Source organism: Megalops cyprinoides, chromosome 24 (genome assembly GCF_013368585.1).
Source record: "Megalops cyprinoides isolate fMegCyp1 chromosome 24, fMegCyp1.pri, whole genome shotgun sequence".
Classification (NCBI taxonomy): Eukaryota; Metazoa; Chordata; class Actinopteri; order Elopiformes; family Megalopidae; genus Megalops; species Megalops cyprinoides.
The window spans coordinates 18,991,830-19,005,928 of record NC_050606.1 but is presented as its reverse complement, the minus strand read 5'-3'; the positions used below and the strand labels follow the sequence as shown (position 1 = coordinate 19,005,928).

Genomic DNA, 14,099 nt, shown 5'->3' with positions numbered 1-14,099 from the left:
AGTACTTTTCAGGGTCAAGAAGTGTTTGTGCTTGTTATTGTCGCTAGCAGTGATGGTATTAAAGCTTGAACCGACTTGTAGAACAGTCATTTGTCCAACATAACTACTGTGTTAAAGTGACCTCTGCCTGGAATCACACCTGGCTATAAATACACAGTGTCTGATCCAAATAAAGGCTCTGAAATATGTTCATGGGCAGATGCTCATCCTCCTCTAAGCTGACTCCCACACCTCCAGGGCTTAAAGCTGGAGAACCAGCTAGAGAACCAGAGGAAAACAAGTCCAGCAAAAGCACAAATTCATACTGTTAGAAAGTAACTCATAAATACAGTCTTTCATTTTATATTCTTTTATATTTTTATATAGCTTTTTAGAGAGATATTAAACAGATAGAAAGCTGAGCAGAGGTTTTTATTTTGTTCATTTCTATATGACTGAAAGCAAAAAGTGAGTCAACTCTCAGTTGAGGATTCATATTGAAACCTCAGGACAGCGTCACATAAATATGTCATATGGCAATTGTATTTAAAAAAAAAAAGACAACTTACAGTATAAATGATATGAAGGAGTGGCTTTATGAGTTCACAGTGTACTACATACCTTCTCACTGGCTTTCTAAATAACTGAGCATCCCTGTGTTACCGGGAGGTCTTGATTGCTTGGTAATTCCTCTGGTGGGTGTTCATTAGTTGTGTCTACAAATTCAGATAAATGCATTTTCATGTAGTGCGCTCTCTTCAGAGCTTGGGCTGGGTTGTGTGTGTGTGCACTTATCACATATCAAACATCCTGTGCCTCAGCCTCCCTAGTATATTCATGGAGGCTGTAGGAGCCTAAATGCAGTTTATTGATAAAATATAAAACATAAATATTTGACTAATTAGCATGCAATAATTTAAGTTCATATGTAAAACAACAGTAATTTACATGGTTCATTAATTAAGAAGGTATTGGAAGGAATATTTACAGTATTTACAGGTTGATTTGTTTACAGTTCATATTTACAGTAATGCAATAAGTTAATTGTTTGATTCCTTGCACTTAAAAGGTGTTTGAATTATTGAAAATGCATAAGATCTCATTTATGTTACATTTATAATATTTGGGAATAGATGACTAGGATTGTGGCTTCCTAGTAACTGTGCACACCTTTAATTCCCTTTTGATACTCTCGCGAGGAGAGCTGGGGTAAGAACTGGGGGTGGAGTTAGGCATGGAGAGAGGAGCCACACAGTTTTTGACCTCTCGGTCTCTCTTTCACATTAACTATTCTTGCTAATGGACAGCGGTTCTGTACCAAATATTTCTTGTGTTGAAGTAAACAGTTTAACGTTACCGAGTGGTCCTGTGGATATTTTCTTGATCTGAATTTGGACGAGGGGAGTCGTTAGAGCGTCAAGCTAAGGCTTCATTCATTGGAAATCTACAGAGGTTTTTTTGTTTGGGGGAGGGGGGGGGGAGTGAACACAGCAGTGACAGTAAACCTGAAATATGTACAACACAAATATACATGATTCATTATTTTATAATTTTGATATAATCCTCACACAATCCTCTGCTTGAGTCTCGGCTCTTTCAATCCTCATTGCTGGCAAAGAAGAAAATGGAAAGAAACCCCTATCTTTAAAATGTGTATAGATAGATAAAGCATAGCAGTATACAAAATAGTCAGTTTGCCTCCAGTAGGGTGCATTTTCAGGATAGTTACATGTGATTCTGATAATGGTATTTGCGTGTCAAGAACTGTAGTTCAATAAGGAAACTATGTCATGTTTTTATATGTTGTGAAATTAAGGAAAATCTTGGAACTCGCATGAGTGTGACATGAAAGCAACAGGCTAGAGTATTAATTCAATATTTAGAAGGACTTTTAAGAAATAGGGTCTATGTTTACTGAACATATGTGTTGGGAACATTATTTTAATAAAAAAGGGCACTGTCATTAATATAAAACAGTTGAATAAAGAACGCATATTGATTGATTTCATTTTTACATTACCAGTTTGGGAATGCCTCACATTCTTCTGAGATGACATGCAAAATCCATAATGGCCTTATGAGTCAATTAGGATAGGAGCATATTCCAGACAAATTAGTCAGTACAGCTCATGTCATGTGACTCCACCAGTATTGAGGTACCTTTTATGGCAGTTCCCTTTGCTCTACAGCTTTGGTATGTAGCTTATTAGTCTCTGGTGTTCAGTACCTGCATCTGTGTACCTGGCAGAAGGAGCAAATGCTCAGCATTCAGCTTGCCAATAGTGTTTCCACCTGTGAAGCTGGGGTATGACTCTTAAACAGAAGCTTACAAATGGACAGCTGTTCAGGACTGATAAGGATTCCTATTGTAGACATTGCTTTTCCCTGCTGCAGAAGTGACAGTTTTTTACTTTCTGCCCCCGTTGTGGAGGGTACATTTAGTTGCAGAGTACTGACCCATCATTAATATTGGACAGGAAGAGCTAAATCAGAACTTTGATTTGGTTTACATAGGGGTAGTCCAAGTATGTGGAGAGTTGGTGCTGTGAGGCCATCAGGCCTCATTTGATACCTGCTGAGAGATCTGTGTCAGTGAACCTTGTTGTGCGTTCTGATTTGATCAGTGAAACAGGACCTCATGAGACTTTTTTTACAAGAGTGTTGGGTTTTATAGGCCTTCTCTTTGAGTTTGTTTCGTCATGCTAATGTAATGAAGAACATTAAAGAATCGCTTAGGGGGTATGGAGTGATCTCGGCCCTCCAAGTCATACACAGTGAGTTGCCAATTAATGTATGCAAATAAGTATGGTCAGAATGGTGCCAGTAGCTACAAATGAAAATGTTGAGCTGGTAGACAGTATTGTATTTTTAAAGGAAAACTCTGTCTTTGTTTCTTTACACAGGCACTTGACTGCTGGGATGAGATGAGAGCACGACAGAGTTACTGCCATGGAAACCGGTGACTCCCCTTTGCTGCGGAGGCAGGAAAGCAGGCAGGACGTGGGCCGTGAGACGCCGCGCCCTTTGGACAGCCCACCTGAGAGGCCCGCAGGGGCTGCCGGCGAGGGTGACCCCGCCGGCGTGGACAGCGGGCCGAGGACGAGGAGCGCGCCGCCTGATGGGGGAGCCCCGGCCGACGGGGTCCCGTGCAGGGAATGCGCCGCGTCTTTCTCAAGCCTGCAGGCGTACATGGAGCACCGCTGCCCGAACGCCCGCCGACCCTCTCTGCAGCAGAGCCGCGAGAGTGAGGAGGGCGACCCTCAGGCCAGCGACCTGGAGGACAGCGACGTAGAGACCCTGGCCGGGGAGATCGTTTACCAGCCTAATGGGGCGGCTTTTATTTTCAAAGATTCTGGAGAGAGTGCATGTAACGCCCATCCAGGAGTGTGCAGCATCCTACCCCCAGCAGGGTTCCTGACATTGCAAAGTGCCGCCACACCTGTTTCTCTCTTTCCCCAACTCATCAGGACCTTCCACATTGCCTCGTCCCTTGGGGAGCGGGTCACGGCTGATGAAGCCTTCCCGGATGCCTCAGCATCAGCAGGTGTTGGTCCAGTGTTGCACAGTTTCCGCGTCTATGACCTTCGGCACAAGGGCGATAAAGATTCCTCTTTCGATGGCACCTCGCAAAACGCATCCAAAGATGTCCCTAAAGCCGTGGACTTGTCCGTGTTCGATGGATGTGTGAGGGACGGGAAAAGGAAGCCGGTCCTCATGTGCTTCCTGTGCAAGCTGTCGTTCGGCTACGTGCGGTCATTCGTGAACCACGCCGTGCAAGACCACCGGATGGCCCTCAACCAGGAGGAGCAGAAGCTCCTTGCTAATAAGTATGTCTCCGCTATCATACAGGGGGTTGGCCAGGACAAAGAACCCCTTGTAAGCTTTCTGGAACCAAAAAAACCGCTCTCCCTCTTGCCTCTTTTTTCTGCTGCACACCCTGCAGGTCCTGACCCGGGCTTGCGGAGTGCATGGAGTGCCCAGCTTGCTGAGAATGGGGCACCTCTGCAGGCTGGGTTTGCCTTCTTAAAGGGAAGCGTGAGCTCGGATGACACAGCAGAGGAGGCGCAGAGGACATCCAAGATGCCAAAGACGGAAGCAAACTCTGGGGGCCTGTTGGCCTCGGATGACACTCTTCCCCCTGACCGCTCATCTCAGACAGTGGGCGATGAGCAGGAGGAGAGCAATAACCCAAGGAGACTGGACAGCAGCAGGCCACGCTCTGATGGGGAGAGCACCATCAAATGCGAGCCTGAGGAACGGGACGTTGCTGAGAAAGATGAAGGAGCTCGCCCCAACGGACTTGAGGACGGTGAGGGTGATGACATAGGCGGAGGAGTGGACTGTGCCACTCGCAAAGACTTCCCTCTCTTAAACCAAAGCACTTCTCCTTTGTCGTCCCCAGTCCAGAAATGTGACGTAAAGGGCACCTCTTCTTTCTCTGTGATTGTTTCCGATGATGGAGTAATGAATAGATTAGCCACCACCCCAGTGGATATTGGTGGTGATGCTGATTCCCGTGATGGAGGTGAGGACGATTGCACAAAGAGCGAGGGCGATGGTGCGCTCTCAGCCCAGGGAAACTCAAGCACAGCTGATGATGTAAGCCTGGTCCTTCCTCACCAGGATGTCGCCGTACCTGGATCCCCCGGTACAGGGCGGGGCTCTCCTGGGAGCTCTAAATGCCCCAGATGTGACACTTACCTAAGGTCATCACACTCTCCGGAGGGTCAAGTGACCACCATTGAGTCCAGGGACCCCTGCAAGACCATGAAGTGTCCCAAGTGCAACTGGCACTACAAATTTCGGCAGACCCCGGACACCCACCCGAAGGAGAATCCCCCCAGCTTGGGTGGTTCCTGCCCCTACTGCGAGATGGGCCATCCCCACCCGAGGCTCGCCCGGGGTGAGAGCTACGCCTGCGGCTACAAGCCGTTCCGCTGCGAGGTGTGCAACTACTCCACCACGACTAAAGGCAACCTCAGCATCCACATGCAGTCCGACAAGCACCTGACCAACGTCCAGACGCTTCAGAATGGCGGCACGGAACCAGAATATGACCGCTCGAGTCACTCCGCGCCGGTCCCCAGCCCCCGCCCGAGCGATGCCGAGGGGAAGGCAAACTCCCCGACCAAACCCAAAGCACGGTCGAGCTGGCGCTGCGAGGCGTGCGGCTACGAGACCGACGTGGCCAGAAACCTACGCATCCACATGACCAGCGAGAAGCACATCCACAACGTCCTGCTGCTGCAGCAGAGCCTGAAGCAGATTGGTGGAGGGCTGCGGCTGGGCCTGTCGCCGACGGACGCCCAGCTCTACCACAGCTACCTGGCGCAAAACATCGCCCCGATGGGCCTGAAACCGGGGAATCTGGCTGACCCGCGTCTGCTGATCAGTACCTTCCAGAATGATCCCCTCACAACAACAGGTCTGACCCCAGGGCGTGTCCTTCCTGTTTCACAAAAATAAAGATGTCACTGTGACTTTGAAAATGATAATGATGATCACTTAGATGTTATTAAAGCTGATTGGAATAATTGCAGCTGATGCTGATTATGTGTTGCTTTTTATATTATGTAAATTAGATTTTTATTAAATCCTTTGTGTGTGGTTGATACTGTTATAGTTTCAAAGTTGCATCTGTTTCAGTTTCTTTCCTCATTCCCACCACTCCTTCCCTTTCTTTCCCTCCCTCTCTCTGTCTCCACTCCCTCTCCCTCTCCTCTGTTCCTCTCCCTCTCTTCCCTCACCACCTCCACCACTCTCATCATTCTTTTTCTTCTCCCTCTCTCTCAGTAAATGATGACTTGCTGCCGATGGGCGACACCCTGTCCCTCCTCTCTGCCGAAGAGCTGTCGCCAAATGTTAGTGACCCCCCACAGGGGCTGTACCATTGTGGCGTGTGTGACCGGTTTGCTTCGGACAGCCTGGATGCTCTGACCACACATGTAAGCAAGGAGCGCACACTCCCCCTAGAGGACTGGAGGACCATTGCTGGAGACCTTCACCAGTGCAGACTGTGCAGCTACAGCACGCAGCTCAGGGCCCACTTCCTGCTCCACTGCCAGACGGAATGTCACCTGCAGCGGTACCAGCTGGCAGCCCACCTCAAGGAAAGGGGCGATCCCGCCTGCTGGAGGTTAAAGATCATTGCAGCCAGCAAACCCGCCCACCTGAAGTGCAACGCTTGCAATTACCGCTCTGACAGTGTTGAGAAGCTCCGTCTACACGCCGCTAGCCAGAGACACGAAAGAGCGGTGAGGCTCTGTAAGGTACGTACATCACGCTCTCTCTGAGGAGAAACGCTGCCAGCTGGACTGGTGATGAGAATAATGGTTTGTGTGCTAGATCACGGCTGTAATCATGCTTACTGGCTGCAGCTGGAGAGAACTGCAGTAGAAGCTGTGGTGTCTCTCACTTGCTGAAAGACTCTTAAATACCTCATTTAACCCTGAGAGTGTAACAAGCCATGTTTTTTTTTTCAAGAGCAAATTCTGCGAAATGCTTTACCAGCCCAAGCCATCTGCGTCTCTGTAGTATAACTTAAATTAAGGGTTAATCAGAAACTCAGCAGAACAACATTTTTAGCTATGATAAAATACATTACCTTGTAGTTTATTAGCTCTCAGCTTCGTCTGTCAGTTCCATGGGTGATCAAGGGAGAGGACTGGGTTCATACATCTGCAGTTTGAAAGGTCACAGGCCATTTGTCACCCCGTCAATCAAAATGTTTTTTTTCTTTTGTCTTTCAAGTTTCACAATGCCTTTGCTAGTCAAAGGTGGTTGACTGCATCTGAAAATCTGAATAGGTTCGGGTGACATGAGCAGGTGCCTAATTTTTGTTTTCACAATCTATAGTTATTTTTATTTGTGTCTGCCATTAAGTGTAAGCATGCGTATGTGCGTGCGTGCGTGCGTGTGTGTGTATATGTGTGCACACATGTGTCGATGTTTGAAGCAGCCGGTGCACAAAGCGCGTTATTTTTAGTGAACTCAGATGTTTTACAGAGTAAAATGGCGTCGGGGGGGGGGGGGGGGGGGGGGGCAAGAGTATATATCCGCTGAGTATTTGCCATTTCGTATTTGGCTGCTAGATTCCCAGCGTGCAGAGGACAGCTGATACGTTTGGGGGGGAAAGAGAAAGGTCGCTGTGCCACGGCATTGCTCATGTCCTTTGGGGTGTTGACTCAGTGACATGGTGGGGCAGCCTGAAACAACAAAACTGACATCCTGGATTCATGGACTGACAGTGCATCTCAGACACATTAGTGGACTCTCCCATGTAATCTCCCTTAACATAACAAGCGTCTATTGATCTGCATTAATCACTTTCAACCTGGAGGACTGGCTTTGTAATATATTAAAAACACTTTCAACTTTATTTAACTGAATTTATTAACTGATAATGAATATTAAGTCTATGGGAAATTTGCAATCAACTATAAAATCGTCTCTTGGTGGTAATTAAAATAATTATAATAATATTTTTTATTATAAATATTAGTATAATTATGTAATAATTATCTTAATGGTGATTAAAATTATTATGATGTGTATAATATGTGATCATGTTAAAGGTATGTGATCATGTGAAAAACAATGGTATTTAATTGAGTGGAGTATACTTAAAAAGAAAAAAATTCTAGAAAATGTGCAGGGTCTTCCAAGAAATGCCTTTTAGCCAATTGCACCTCAAAAGGGCTTCAGAATACTATTGGCTGTTCTGCGTGTGTTCAGAAAGTGTAAGGAATGGGGCTTTCAGTAACCAAACAACGGCAAAACCGAAACCCATTTGATGTCAGCAGGAGCCAAATGAGGTCCTCGACAGGCAAAATTACTTTTGGGAGTTTGAGGCCCAGCCGTCAGTGAAAAACCTCTGAGGGAGGCTGGAGAAAGCCATAGGAGTCTTCAGCCCTTCATGGCTGAAGTATGTTTGGAATCATTTTGCACCTGAAGGTGATGTCATTGACTGTGACCTGTTCATGTTGAGTGGTTTCTAGGTGTGTCTCTATATCTTGAAGGAATACATTTATTTTATCATTTCTTTCTAAACAATCACATTCATTCGGAGATTCAGCATTTCAATTGCATTTTGTCATTTTGCCTATTCTTTGTCATGACCCTACATGGTTAAAATGAATTTTGAGTCTGCATGTGAGGCAACATCAGGTATTATTTTGTGATATATTTGGTGGTATAATTTTTTGATTCAGTTATTTTGCACAAATCTAACATAAAGAAAAGAATCTAACAGAGGTTTTTGACTCATTGTTACCCTCTCTGCATACAGGGTTAACCCATAGTCTTTATTAATTGCTTTAAAAAATTGTGCCCGCATTTTGGTGATAGCCATCCTCAGCAGAATGATCTTTGTAAAGGCTTGTAAGGGGTTCGGGCAGGACTAACACATGATGTTTCTGCCTGTCTTTTGCCTCATTTGTAAGAGCCCTCTCTCTGTGGGTGGCAGACAGGTGGAAATCCATGAGTCATACCCTGCCTGAGTGGAGGAGGAGAAACGGTGCGTTCAGACACAGGCAGCAAAAGGTTTCCAGTGTGGCCATTAATGCGTGCTGGCTGCCCCTGTCCTGAAATATGGATGCAAAAATCTGGTTTGCAGATGACATCTCAATATGTTCGAAGGAGGGGAGCATTTTACACAGACCCATGGTAGGAAAAAGATGATGGACCATTTGTTTGACTGGAAAAAAAAAGACCTTTTTATGTCATGTTTAGAGGTGAAAGACATATAGGATCGAGTGTTTATGTCCCTTCTTCATGGCCTGAGTGTACGGAATGTCCGTGACTGAAAAATGATCACAGAAACAAATTAAAATATATTTGCTGTTTTATTACCACCAGGCACCTACGAGTCTCCAAGTCAGCAGTTGCAGAGTCTAATTGTGGCTGAATGAAAGTTTACATTCACACTCGATTTGTTTGCATTACATGCCTGTCTTAATGATGCCTCAAAGTGCATTATGGGAAGGCATACCTAAGCCATTAGCGTGCATGAAAGCAGTCCTTTGAAAAGTACATCTGTTTCATTGGCTGAAGGCCACCTTCTGCTGAAACTAGTGTAAATTTTAATATTCATTGTAAAAATAGACTCATGCACACATACATATGAATTAGCGTAAATCTGTCAGGACCATTCAGGATTGCAGCGCGGCCCAGGACAAACGGCAGGAAATGTCTGCTGCCTTAAAGAGAGGGTTTGTGCAGGTGGTTGGAGGGTCATTAAAAGCCCAGAATGTTCTCGGCAGTGGGCGTGGTGGCCAATGTGTGGAAGCTCACACACCGTGGCACACCTGTTTCTCAGCTGTCCCCTGCCTGTCTGAGGGGACTTTATCCAAAGGCCAGCGTCCAGGCCAGCGTCCAGGGCGTCCATCTGAAAGCCAGAGGCTATGAACTGCTTTATTACACAGGAACTGTGCTGGGGTTCATCCTGCGTTTTTGTATGTGTTTGTGTGTGTTTGTGAGTGAGTGAGAGGCAGAGAGTGAGAGAGAGAGAGAGGGAGGGAGATGTAGAGAGGGCAAGTGACTACGTGCAAATGTGTGGGTACATGGCTGTATTGTAACTGTTGCATGTTTTTAGAACAATGTCATTTTTTTCTGTATTCTCCTCACTTTTCTTTAGTTTGTGGACCTTATTTCAGGGGCTCACTTGTGGTAAGAAACAGTAAGAAGTAGTTTCTAAATCTATAACTCAGAGAACAGATGGCAAATAGGTAAAAGTTGTCAAATTAAAAGATTGACCTTATTTTGTGATTTGCAGTGTTCTAAATTTATGAGTGTAAACCTTGACAGATAGTTTTATACAGCTTCCACATTAATGTGACATATTCTGGAAATTCATTCTTATTACCTGTTTACTTGGCCTTCTATCTGTATAGGGAAGGAAAAAAATCATAGGCAGTAGCCTGATGGCCAATTACTGTCAGATGGTTTTAAGAGTACCCACAGTTTCTAAGATAGCTCGTTAGCCAACTGGGGAGGAGGTGGTGAGGTAATGAGTAATGCTACCTCTTGCTGTATTTTCAATGTCAATACAGCTGGCTGGCTAACTAGCTAATGTTAACAATAAATCATACCCTAAAGCATATCCAAAACAATATGGCTGGCTACCTTATAAGCAAACATCCGTTTTTTTTATCCATTCTCTCTGCCTTTTAAATGGTTACTAGCAAGTGGCTAACATTGTTTGTTAATATTGGATATTCTGTTCCTAAAATCATGTGGTTGTGTTAGGTGTCTGCCATCACAGAGCGATGCTGAAAAAAATCTTGTTGGATATGTCCTTGGAAAGATCCAACATAGAGATGGTTATGGCCTCTGTATGTCTGCTGCAGTTTGTGGGAGTACATTTAGTGCCAAACACTATAGTTACATGTCACACCTAGTTCCTTCACAGTAAGTCAGTGACAAGAAAGTGTTCTGAATAGCATGTAATTCCTTAATTACTGTTGGAAATAAGTAATTGCAACTGGACGGAGCACTATGACGTAATAGTGAATTACTGAAGTGAATTATTAATAATAAGTAATTTAAAAATAATGTATATAAATAAATAAAAAGTGGTATATGCAAAGTGGTAGGAGGAGATGTTGTTTAATTTCCAAAACATTAAAATCCTGAGAGGTGACTGTAGTCTGGATGATTTACGTTGCACTGTAACTCAGGAACGTTCACCTGCTTTTTGCGTGACTCCCGGCCGGTTTCCACAAAGGATAGATAACCTCATTATAAAACTGCAAGCGGAAGCAGCACAATGCAGGAGGACAGTGGGGGAAAGCGGTATAGCCGGTGCCCTTTGTGTGCCGTGACAATGGGAGAGGGCTCCGGGTAAACTAATAAAGCCCTAGAGGAATACACTGTATGTGCCTGTGTGGATCGCCGTCCTGCAAACCCACAGATTAATTGAACGCAGCACGGCGGATCACCATGAATAAATGTATATCATTACAATTGCTGGCCTGCTCGTTCTCCGGTGTGTGTGTGTGTGTGTGTGTGGGGAGGAGGGGGGGGCTTAATTCACATGGTCTCAAATTTCCCTTGCCCACAGATTCCGGTGATAATCTTGCAGAGACCTGCTCATGGGTACAAAACAAAATAATAATAGATTTGATTTAAACATGAGGACAGTAAAACGTTTCGTTCTTTTTTCTTTTTAAATGAATCCCAGCTGATATATATTTATGTTTCTCTTTCCTGTTCATGAGTACAAAGGCCTATTGTGATTGACATTTGGCGTATATCATTTAATTGTATTCCTCGCCCTCCTTTCCCTTCCTCTGGGGGTAAAGGAGTTGCAGCCTGGATATTAATACCCTTTTGGCCCCCGCCCCGGCACGGCCTGGCTGGTTAGCCGGGGATACCTGCTCTGCGAGTGTGAAGAGGCTGTGCACCTCCTCCAGGGTGACATGGAGGGAAACAATTGGGGAGATGGCAGCTAACCGACAACCGGAACGTAAATTGGCTTTTTTGAGGATGGAGAGCGTAGGGAATTTCCCTCGTTAACTATCAGTCCAGCTGCACTCTCGGTGCATCGTGGGATTTACATCTAGTTTCACAGTCTTTTGGAACGATCAGTGCAGCTTTAAGAAGTCTGCCAAAAGTGGAACGCTGTAGATGGAGCAGGTGTTAAAACATCGGGTTATACCAGGGTAGCATAATTTAATACGTTCAAAAAAACAAGGTCATTCCAGGGTTATGTCACACAAATGCATGGTGTAATGTTTGTTGTCCTTCAGGTTGTGTACAACATCCTTGATATTGTGTATGATTTACCTGTGATCAAGAAAACACACTACAATTTAAATATACCACTTGCTACTTACTAGTTCAGTATGAGGACCTTTTACTGGAACAGGTTTAAAGTCACACAGTCAAAAAGTACTAGGGTTCTCTAATATTGTTTTAATTTCTCAGTGCATAATGTTCAAAGTATTTCCCAGAATGCTTTTTGTTTGGCGTTTACTTCTATGTGGCTCTTGATAAAAAAAAAAAGAGATTCCCATTCTTTTCCATAGGTGTGCACATTATCAAAGGTGGGTAGAAAAAAGCATTATTTCTGAAGGGAGCTGAAACATTAGGCACTCGGTGCCTGGATAAGTAGTGTGTAATATTCCATTACAGAGAAAAGGGATTCGTTTAACCTCCTGTTCTCTCGTAACCTGGATTTGCAGCACAGTACGATTTAGCTCCCTTAGCTCTAGAGGGATTAGCCTGCTACGAGTAGCCTTAATCCTTAGTGCTGTGAAATAAACCTGATACAAGTCACTCTCGCTTTCTTGGGGATTGAAATTTTTGCATTGTCAAATTTCAGCACATTCAAATGAATTAACCGGAGATTTATTTATTTAATTGGTGCCAGCGCTTAAAAGCATTTTGCATTGTGGCCAGATGGCCAGTCCTGTTAAATATGAATGCTGGTACTGTGCATTATAATCATAATTGTTTTCATTTACAATGGATTATTCCAGTGACACATTCCATTCTGTATTCTGCTTCATTTTATTTGTATTTCTCTTTTTTAGGTTTGCTTCAGCATGCAATAATGTTCTTAAAGGTCATCCATTTTCAGACAAGATTTTTTTTTTTGCTAGATTCTTTTGGAGATGGAGAAAATAAGTCAGTAATCCTCAAAGTGGCCATTGGTATGTAGAGTGGATCCTGGCATATAGACGGATTAAGATGTTTTTCTCTGAAAAACTATGCAGCCCTTGCAGTATTATGGATGACTACCGACTACTGTGGATAAAAAATGAGTGTGTGAATTCCATCATTTGTGCAAGTGTTGATGTAAAGGGTATTTCTAATGTTTTACTTTTCTGTTGAAATATGTAAAATGTATGATAAGAAAACGTATTTCATACTGCAGATGACAAAAGGTTATAGATATGTAAGGGGCCAGGCACTACAAGTGTGCCACTAGAGGCTATAATGGCTATAAAATCTTAAGTTTAAGAAAACTCACTAAATTTTGCAGATGGGTTGCAGATCACTTGTCCAATACAGCATCGATTGAGCCTTGTGATGGCTTTGTAACAGTTACGCTATCAACAGTAGTTATTAATAAATAAGAAGCCATGAACATTAGAGTCCTGAAACTGGCTGTCTGTGTGTTTGTATGCATCTGCTCTTTTTTGCAGTTGACACATGACATCTGCCTTATCATATTTTTTGACTTTTTGTCAAACATGTAAACATATCCTCCTAGACATTGTAGTGTCTCAGCATGGAACTTCCACTGACTTGTTGTTTAGACATTACATCACAGATTTAAACCAATCGGTTTGCAGCGTTTACGCATAATTTGCAAGAAGGATAAAAATGACATTGTATTAGTGGACTGTACAGTGTACTGAACATTTATCTTGTTTGACTGTTTGGTTGAATGTCACCTGCTCGGCATGCTTCACCTCAGCAGGTGGAGCCGATGTGGCCTGAGTGCTGACACAGTGGATGACACACTGATGGAGTGGAGACATTTGTAAAGGATATGTGTCGTTTCATGATTACAGTGATGTAGTTTCAAATTGCTTTGTGTACACTTTCAATAAGATGCGAATAGGGGTAAATGCCACAGTGATGATGCAAGCTGAGGGGAGTGGTGCGTGAATGACAGAGGACTGTTTGTAAGGGTGAACAGAACAGACATGTTCTTCCAAGCCACTGTTTGTTTACTGAGGCCTCCCTTACCTGGTCCATGTCTCTTTACCGGTGAGTGTGTTGAAGGGGGCATTACTAGGCAGTTTGAAATATGAATTATGAAAGGTGAAAAAAATACGGAAAAACCTGAAGTTTTGCTAGCCAAAGGACTAAGAGTTAAGTGAGGGTCAGTGAATCCAGTATCCAACTTTAACTAATAAATAATGTAAGTGCACTTTTGTCAAAGCAGAATGAGTTCTTCTCATTCATGTTGGTTGTTTCTTGAACTTGCAAAACTGTGACACAGCTAAAAATTGTTTCTTTCACTCTTCACAAACAAAGTCATGCTTATAATTGCTGTGGAAAAAAAGACAAGTTACTTCAGGCTTTAGTGGCCTTTAACTGGAAAACAATGACACTGTTTCACTGATCATGATTTAATTACATTATGATTTGATATGATTTAGTGGAAA

At 43.9% G+C, this 14,099-nt stretch overlaps 1 protein-coding gene across 1 annotated transcript in view; it reads left to right on the top strand.

Annotated features, from left to right (window-relative positions):
* Nucleotides 1–14,099, top strand: part of LOC118771585 (zinc finger homeobox protein 4-like) — a 61,439-nt gene that overhangs the window by 15,010 nt on the left and 32,330 nt on the right. The window contains exons 2-3 of the mRNA XM_036519592.1: nucleotides 2,883–5,404; nucleotides 5,773–6,248. Of these exons, the coding sequence (XP_036375485.1) occupies nucleotides 2,929–5,404; nucleotides 5,773–6,248 (2,952 nt within the window). The 5' untranslated portion in view covers nucleotides 2,883–2,928. The remainder of the gene's footprint in view (nucleotides 1–2,882; nucleotides 5,405–5,772; nucleotides 6,249–14,099) is intronic.